Raw genomic sequence first — 8150 nt, forward strand, 5'->3', positions numbered from 1 at the left:
CCATCAGTGCTATGCAGGTTCAGAATTGAGGCTGCATTTTAAAAGTCAAAGGATGTGAATCTGATTATTAAAATATCACTGAAGCATAGGAAGTCTCCCTCAGTTTTTACATTACTTCTCCACAATTAGACTCACCACTACCAGCATCAAGTTATATAAGCTAAATTATCTCTCCACTCATCTGCCCCTACCCACAAAGCATCCCCCCCCAACCCTATAGAATACTTAGCAATTTCCCAAAGCATGAAGCCCTGAAGAAATTAAATCTTAATTGTAAGTGAAAAATACTTGCATAACAGCAGGTGGAAGACATAGCAAGGCACTAAAAAAAGACAGGAAAATGCCAGCCTTTTGATAACTGTTAAGAGATCCTTTCCTACAGCTTAATTCTCATTCTGAATGTTGTCTAGTCTTATTTTATGTAGTTTTCTAGGCCACTAGCAAATTTCTACTTGGTTCTATGTTCTGTACTGAAGAGATCCTTTCCTACAGCTTAATTCTCATTCTGAATGTTGTCTAGTCTTATTTTATGTAGTTTTCTAGGCCACTAGCAAATTTCTACTTGGTTCTATGTTCTGTACTGCCTTTTTATTCACAGAATGGATAATCATCTACAATAACTATATACAAGATGGTCTGAATTTTTTCTCCTCCCCCACCATAAAAACAAAACAAAACAAAACAAAACAGAAAAAAAAAAAAAAACCTTCACTACACATGGAAGGGAAAAAAGTTATATAGGATTTTGTGAAAAAAATAGGGAACTCAGTCTAAATCCTTATGCCTCAGAGATTTCATAGTCTCAACCATAACCCATAGCAAAGGCCAAAGAGCCCAGTATCAAGAACCGACTTTAAGATTAGATCTGTGCCAGAGTGCCACCTGTGACTTTACAGCGGCACTAGAAAAAAAAGACCCCAGTATCTATCTTGCGTCAATACCACAGGGAAAAGTCGCCCACTAAAGGAACAGGTAGGTGGCGAGCTTGGTTGTTCGACAGAGAGAGGGAGAGAAAATCTCAACCTAAATTGAACTCAATATGTTGGGAAAAGCACTTAGAAGTGGATTCCAAGCTTTCCAGGGCAGTGGCTGCAGCCACAGGGAGGGAAAAGCCCCTGGGACGAGTATCCAGACATTTCGTATCTTTGCACACCCCCCCCCCCCAAAGCGCCACCTCTTAACCTGTGCCTCCCCACGAGGCGTGTACCCGGGTCGTCCCCAGGCGTGGGTAGAACTAGGCTGGAGCTTCTCCAGCTGGGCACCTCCCAGCTCTGGTAGAAACTGCTTGCCCAGGGCATGGACGCCCTTGGGAGGTGGGCGAAAGAGGAGGGGGAAGAGGGTAGGAAACTTAGAACGAGCAAGCCTCCGGGAGTGGGGGGCTCCCACCAGATTTGGGGCAAGGTTATTAGGGGAAGAGAGGATTAGCAAGGAAATCTCCAAGCACAGAGTGGCACGGGGTGGCCACAGAAGAGGGAGCAAAGTGGAGCACCGAGCTGCACTGAGTGAGCAGAGTGGGGCAAAGAAGAGGCGCGGAAGGGAACACAGAAAGGGACATAGAGTGGGGAATAGGACTGGGCAGAGGACGCCACGAAAGCAGGCAGCACGGATCCTGGAGACTGCAGGGCGCCCTGTGCCTAGGGAAGGGTGGGGGGCATGGCAGGACGCGGTATCCCCTTCTGGAGGTGCGGCGGGCTCACCTTGTAGACATTCTCCGTCAGTCGGTGCACCTCTTCCGAGCGCGACATGGTCCTGGGTCCCGGCTGCACCATAGACCGGAGTGGGAGCAACGGCTAGGCGAAGCCCGGAGTACCGGAAAAAGAAGAGTGGAACGCGGAGCAACCGCGGCACCTCTTATAGTCTCTCCAGTCCCGCCGCCCCGCGGCTCCGCCTCCTGCCCGCAGCTGCCGCCCGAGCCGCTGCCGAGCCGACAACCACCACGACACCGCCTCTGCCTCCACCGATGCCGCCGCCCCCTTGCCCAGGGATAGCAGCGCCCCCGGGCCTGCCGGCAGCTCTCCCTCCTCCCACTTTCAGCCGTCGCTAAGCAACCAGCCGTCCCGCCCACGCACTCTGTCTCTGATTGGTGAAGATCAAGAGGAGGAGAAAACGGGGGAGGGCGTCAGGGGCGGAGACGAACGGACCGTCCTCGTGCACCGATTCGTCAGGGTTTGTGTCCTTCTGGAGAAAGGAGGAGGAGGCGGGGGCGTGGAGGAGGCTTTAAGCCCATTGGGAAGAAAGGATGAGGGCGCCTCGGTACCAGCCTGCCTGGGGGTGGGGACGGAGGGGGCCTGGTGCAGCAGGAAGAAGAGAGCAGAAGGTGGGGAGGAGGAGTGGGGAGCGGAGAGGGAATGCGGCAGAGCGGGAGAAGAGGGGAAGGAGGGGCAGGAGGGGCTGCATTGGTTGAGTGAAAGAGAAGCACTTTGCGAAGTAGATAGAAACTCGGGGCTTTCCTGGAAGAAGCTGCTCTGGCCCTTGATTTGGCCGGGGCTTGGGAGAGTGGGCTGCAGAGTCCCCTTCCCTCCCCCATTATGCCCCAGCTGCAAGACACGGGTAGGCATTTCCGCTGGTGCCAGGCTCCCACTCGTCCCCCTGTGCTGCCACGTGCTCCCGAAATCATCTGCTTCCTAGACGGGGCATCCCAGACTATCTTCTGGCCCTAGTGTCTTTGCTTGTCCCCCTTCTTCTACTAATGAGTTTCGAGTGATATTAGCCGGCTGGCATTTATTTATTCTGGGGAGTGCTTCTCAAATCAACAAGCATTTATTTATTAAGCGCCTGCTGTGTGCCAAGCCTTGTGCCAAGCCATGAGGATACAAAAACAGACCAATAAGTCTGCAAACGTTTATTCATCCGAAGAAAGGCCCCAAAGTCAAGTCAACAAGCATCTATTAAGCTCTTACTGTGTGCCGGACGCGAGGCTAAGACATAAGAAAGACAGTATACAAGTCTTTATTATGCACTTCCCTTGTGCCTCACACACGAGTCTGGCAGTGAAAATGTTTGGTGAGGATAGATGATAGCTTTATTGTTCTCATTAGTCTTCTCATTTAGATAAGGTTAATTGAGATAAAAGGCAGGGAAACTTAAAGCAAAGAGTAGGTTATTACCTTGCTGCTACTGAAGTGTTCTGGACTTGGACTCCCAGTGGATAGCTTCAGTCTCATGTTTCAAATGGAAAGAATTGGGGAGGAAAAAAAAACAGATAAATCTTTGCTATGGGGAAATAGAGAGGGCTACCCTAGTATGATTTTTTTTTTGAGGGATGGAGATAGGAGGTTAGTTACTTTCTGGAGGGAACCAGTTCACCATGGCACACAAAGTCTCTAATGTATAATTAACATCATCATCAACTACCACCACCACCACTACTGTTACTCCTTTATTTCTACAGCCCTTTTAGGTTTGCACAAGGATTTATATATTTGATCCTCACATCAAACCTATGGATATTATTTTTTTTTCAAATATAGGAACTGAAGCTGAGAAGTTAGATGACTTGTCCAGTATAAAATAGCTAGTAAGTGTCTGAAATGGGATTTAAATTCACATCTACCTGATTCCAAGTCCTACAGGCTCTATTTTCCTTCTAGGCCAAACTGCCTCTGTGGAAAATGTATATAAATTAGACCAAATTGAGAAATTATTTGCTTTACATTATGAAACACCACATCTGAGTGTTTCCTTTTAATTAATTCCAAAACACTAACTCTGCCAACTCATCCCAGAAGAATTAATTCCAAGCCCTCTTCAACCTTTTATTTCCTTTTTATCTGTTATCTCCCACTCTTCTTGATGCCCTTGTACTCATACAAAGACAAGACCATCTTGTCTTACTTTATATTTTTTAAAATAAAATTCATATAATTTTAGTATATGTGTATATACATATACATATGTATGTTTGTATAGGCCTATTTTGGCACAATTTCCTTCTGGACCAGCTTTTCTCCTTTTTAATTCTTTATTGTCCCAACATTTTGAAACTAATTCTTGTTAGTCATTTCAAGCTGGAGATGAATTCCAGGGGAGGATTAAGGAGAGGGAAGAACAGGTGTTAGGTACAGACGGTGATTTCAGTGATGTATAAACTTCCACCAAAGCAGATCATAAGCTATTCTAGAACTAAAAATGCTTGGAATTTGTTGGTTTTTTGTTGTTGTTGGATTGTTTTTGTTTTGTTTTTTTCCTGGGGGGGTGGGGGGGAGTGTTATTTTTTGCCTGAGGCTCTGAGAAATTAAATGACTTGTCCAGGGAGACATTAAGTGACTTTTCCAAGGTAACACAGCTAGTATGTGTCGGAGGCAGGAATTGAATCCATTTTTTTTTTAATGCCTCCAAAGTTGGTTCTGCTTGTTGGGGTTTTATGACCAGGAAGGACCTCCAAGGATAAATTCCACAGCTACTGGGTCTTTTACTCAGCATTCCCAAACCCTATTGCTCTCTAGCACCACCTTCAGGTCTAATCAGAGAAACTCAAAGGATTTTTACTTGGACAGTTTCAAGCACTAGACAGTTCTTTATTCCACCTGTGCTAGAGTTAGGCCAGAGAAAGATAGGGATGAAAAAACTGATGGGTCACTTGGACCCACATTAGCAGAAATGCTTCCTGTTAGTAAAAATCAATTGGTATCACAAAAACCTCGGAATTGAATTAGGACAATATATCTGATGTTATGCTCATAGCAAAGCAAATTAAGAAAATGAAGCATTCCTTTTGAAGGATGCAGCATGACCCACCAAACAGATCGAATTGGTGCTCCTTGGGAAACTAGTGATCCCAAACCAGATCCCCTATCCCTTATCTCCACAGTATCTTCAAAAACAGGAGGGGAGAGGGCAGTAATAAAAGTATACATAGTCAAAGACTATGTGAAAGAATGACCTGTCCTTGGATGAAGGAGTGAGAGCAAAAGAAAGAAGGAGAGGAATATGCAAGGATTTTCTGAATCTTTCCTTGTATGATAGAAACACTTTAAAATGGCCCAGTCATAATTCTGGGTGCTAAGTCACAAGAAAAAAGGATTAAACCTCATGGGGCCAGCTCCTATTCATTATGGGATCTCATCCCACTACTTACTAGCTCAAGTCTACCTATGGTTTCAGTACCTCTTCTCTTGAACAGTTCAGAATACTTTTATCAACATCACCAGTGCCTTTTCCCCCTCATCTCCAAATTTGTCAGCAATGACTAAATTCTTCCTGTTTTATACATAGAGAAACTTAAGTTGGAAACTGACTAGAAGGGGTGATAAGCCTGAGGTGATAGGCATGAAATCAAAGTAAAGTTCCTAACTAATGATAGTAATACACATCCCTCAATCCAAAGAGGAGGTAGATAATGCTATATACTCTGCAGGCTTGATTGATTGCACTGATATGTGCTATGATTTTTTTTTCCTACAAAGAAAGGGGGTAGGAGGAAGGTTAATTAATGAATTAATCGACAAGTGATATTCCAGCTGCCTGCTAGACATTTTCATCTGGATAACCTATCAGTACCTCAAGTTCAACCTCTCTAAAAATGAATTAATTATCATTTCTCTTCCTCCTCCCCCCCCAAAAAAAAAACCTGCTCCTCCTCCCAACTTCTTTATTTCACTTAATGGCATCTCCATCCTCCCACAGATCACAGAGTCATCTTTGTATCTAAACCCTCTTCTCCATTTTGTCAGTTATCAAGACTTAACAGCTCTACTTGTGGACTATGTAATAGCCTCCTTTCTTTTCTATCTCCGAGGCTCTTACTTCTCTCATCCACCCTTTACGTAGTTGCCAACATAATTTTGCTAATGCAGAAAAGTGATCATATCATTCCCCTGATTTAAAACCTTCAGTAGCTCCCCATTGACCACAAAATAAAATATAAATCCTTTAATCTAGCATTTAAGGCTTTGCACAATCTGGTTCCAACCCACCCTTCACCCTCCCCCCCCCATTACTTGGTTTTATGTACTCTAAATTCCAAGGAAAGACATCAATTTGAGTCCTGGCATCATCTTGTCCTGATCTCCATATCTTCATCATCTTCAGCCATATTTTACCAACTGAAATTTTTTTCTTTCTTCAAGGTTCCCTCTCAACTAGTACCTCTTCATGAAGTCTCCCCTAATACAACTGAAAGTGATACTTCTGTGAAAATTCTCCTAGAGCATTTGTTTAGCTCTTTCTTTTGTCTTTATCATTATCTATCTTGTATCATACTTATTTGTGTAATATTTCCTATTGGAGAGTAAATTAGTGCAAAGTCAGGAACTGTGTCATATTTAACTTTGTCTTTTCAGAGCCTGGCACAGTATCTTACATAGAGCAGACATTTAATAAAGGAATACTAGATTGTGTTGCCTCTCTTATTCTGGTCTCACTTTAGAGAGAGCCAAAGGTATTAAAAAAAAAAAAGACATATAGGAATGTTTCACTCCAAGTAGGAATGCCTTATGCTGGCTTTGCCCCCAGACCGAAATCTTCCCCTTCCCCCCCCCAAGAACAAAATTCATGCCAAGTATTAGGAGTGAAGGAAGAGGTTTTTGCTAGTCAAGATTTTGTCTGGAGTCTTTTCCACTTCCGTTTGTCAGTTTTGTTTCTGCCCAGGCAGTTTCTAATCATAGTGACATTTTAGTATTGGATTCTTTTCAGACACCACCTGCTCTGAAATGAAAGATTCAACTGGTCCTTATGAACCCTTATGTCCCCAGGTGGCTACTTTTGGTGAGATGCAAAGAGCTTAGGTGGGAAACCAGACAGAAGGTGAAAGTGACTGGTACTATAGAGCTTCAGCTTAGACCAACAGAAGCCAAGATGAAGATTTCATAAGAAAAGACTAGAAACAGGGAGAATAAATGCACATCTCTTCATCAACTTATTTTTAGTTATGTTATATAAGTGGCTTCTTTGCTACGTCATGTAGGAGGGGGGGGTCCTCAGATTTAATTACAGGATGACAGCCCTTGCTTTTCAAGCAAGCTGTTCTCCTGGCAATGCAGATAAAAGGATTTGCTAGAGAGAAGGGACTTTTGTGGGGAAAAGAGAAGATCTCAACCCAATTTTAAATTTCACTTGGTAGCCAGCCCTCATCCTCAGTTCCTTCTTTTTGATTAGTCTGGTCAGAATTGGGCTTTGCCCTAGGTAGAGCTTTATAATCATAAGGAAATTCTGAGGTAATCAGTAAAAGCTTCTTCCCTCCTCCATTGCCTCCCACCCTTTCTGCTTGGCAACTTTTCTCTTTCTCCATTTAAGTGAAGGATTTATCCAATCAGAATTATCTCTTCACTCCCCCCCCCATCTTTCCTATCCACCCCCAAATGAAGGCACTTGTAAATGGCAACTAAAATGTTCCTGGGATTTGCAGATCTGAAGGAGCTAGAGCAAAGGCAGAAATAGACTTTCAGAGAGGGCTTTTGCCTGAAACACTTGGGCTTAAGAGTGGGAGATTACTGATATTTTCTAATCTACTATCCTTTCCCCCTTCTCTATCCTAAACATTTCTTAATCTTCCATGTTGTAGTCAACAAGCATTTTTTAATAAATTCTTATTCAATTCCAATATTCAAATATATTAATAAAAGAAATAGATATTTGTATGGCTCTTTAAAGATCTCAAAGCAATTTTGAGGGCCATATTACAACTAGGTGAGTTAGAAGAGAAAATATTCTCCTATTCATCTTCATCTTTAAAAAATTGCCTCCAATTTCTTTGCCACCAATTTTCTATCTCTGACTTCTTTCTCAATTCCCTTGCAATTAGCTTCTAAGTCCACCACTTAGGCATCTGGAATTATTCTTTCTTCATCGCTCAAGCCAAAAGTGTTTTCTCATCCTTCTTGACCTCTATGCAGGCTCTTGACACTAGCATCCCCTTTCTCCTATTCCTTGCCTCCTTTTCTCTCTCTCTCTCTCTCTCTCTCTCTCTCTTTCTTTCTCTCTCTCTGAATTTTATGACAATGCTCTCTTCTTGTTCTCCCCCTGCTTATCTGACCCATCAATCAATTGATAAGTATTTATTAAGCACCTACCATGTTCCAGGGAGCAACATGAGTATTTTACAGTTGATTCATTTCAACAATCACATATTAAGTGCTTACTATGTACCAGAGACTGGAGAAACAAAGAAAAAATTGAAATAGTTCCTTCCCTGAAGAAACCTACTTTCTACT

The 8150-nt window shown here is 43.2% G+C and overlaps 1 protein-coding gene across 4 annotated transcripts in view; it reads right to left on the reverse strand.

The window, feature by feature from the left end:
- BAIAP2 (BAR/IMD domain containing adaptor protein 2) overlaps positions 1-1923 on the reverse strand; it is a 169290-nt gene extending 167367 nt beyond the window's left edge. For 2 of the 4 annotated variants that reach the window (XM_051995413.1, XM_051995412.1), the window contains exon 1: positions 1698-1919. In XM_051995413.1, coding sequence (XP_051851373.1) covers positions 1698-1769 — 72 coding nt within the window. In that variant the 5' untranslated portion in view covers positions 1770-1919. Of the gene's footprint in view, positions 1-1697 lie in introns of all 4 variants that reach the window. The other 2 variants (XM_051995410.1, XM_051995411.1) reach the window with 2 other exon arrangements.
- Between the last annotated feature and the right edge of the window lie 6227 nt (positions 1924-8150).

Source organism: Antechinus flavipes, chromosome 4 (genome assembly GCF_016432865.1).
Source record: "Antechinus flavipes isolate AdamAnt ecotype Samford, QLD, Australia chromosome 4, AdamAnt_v2, whole genome shotgun sequence".
NCBI classification, from domain to species: domain Eukaryota; kingdom Metazoa; phylum Chordata; class Mammalia; order Dasyuromorphia; family Dasyuridae; genus Antechinus; species Antechinus flavipes.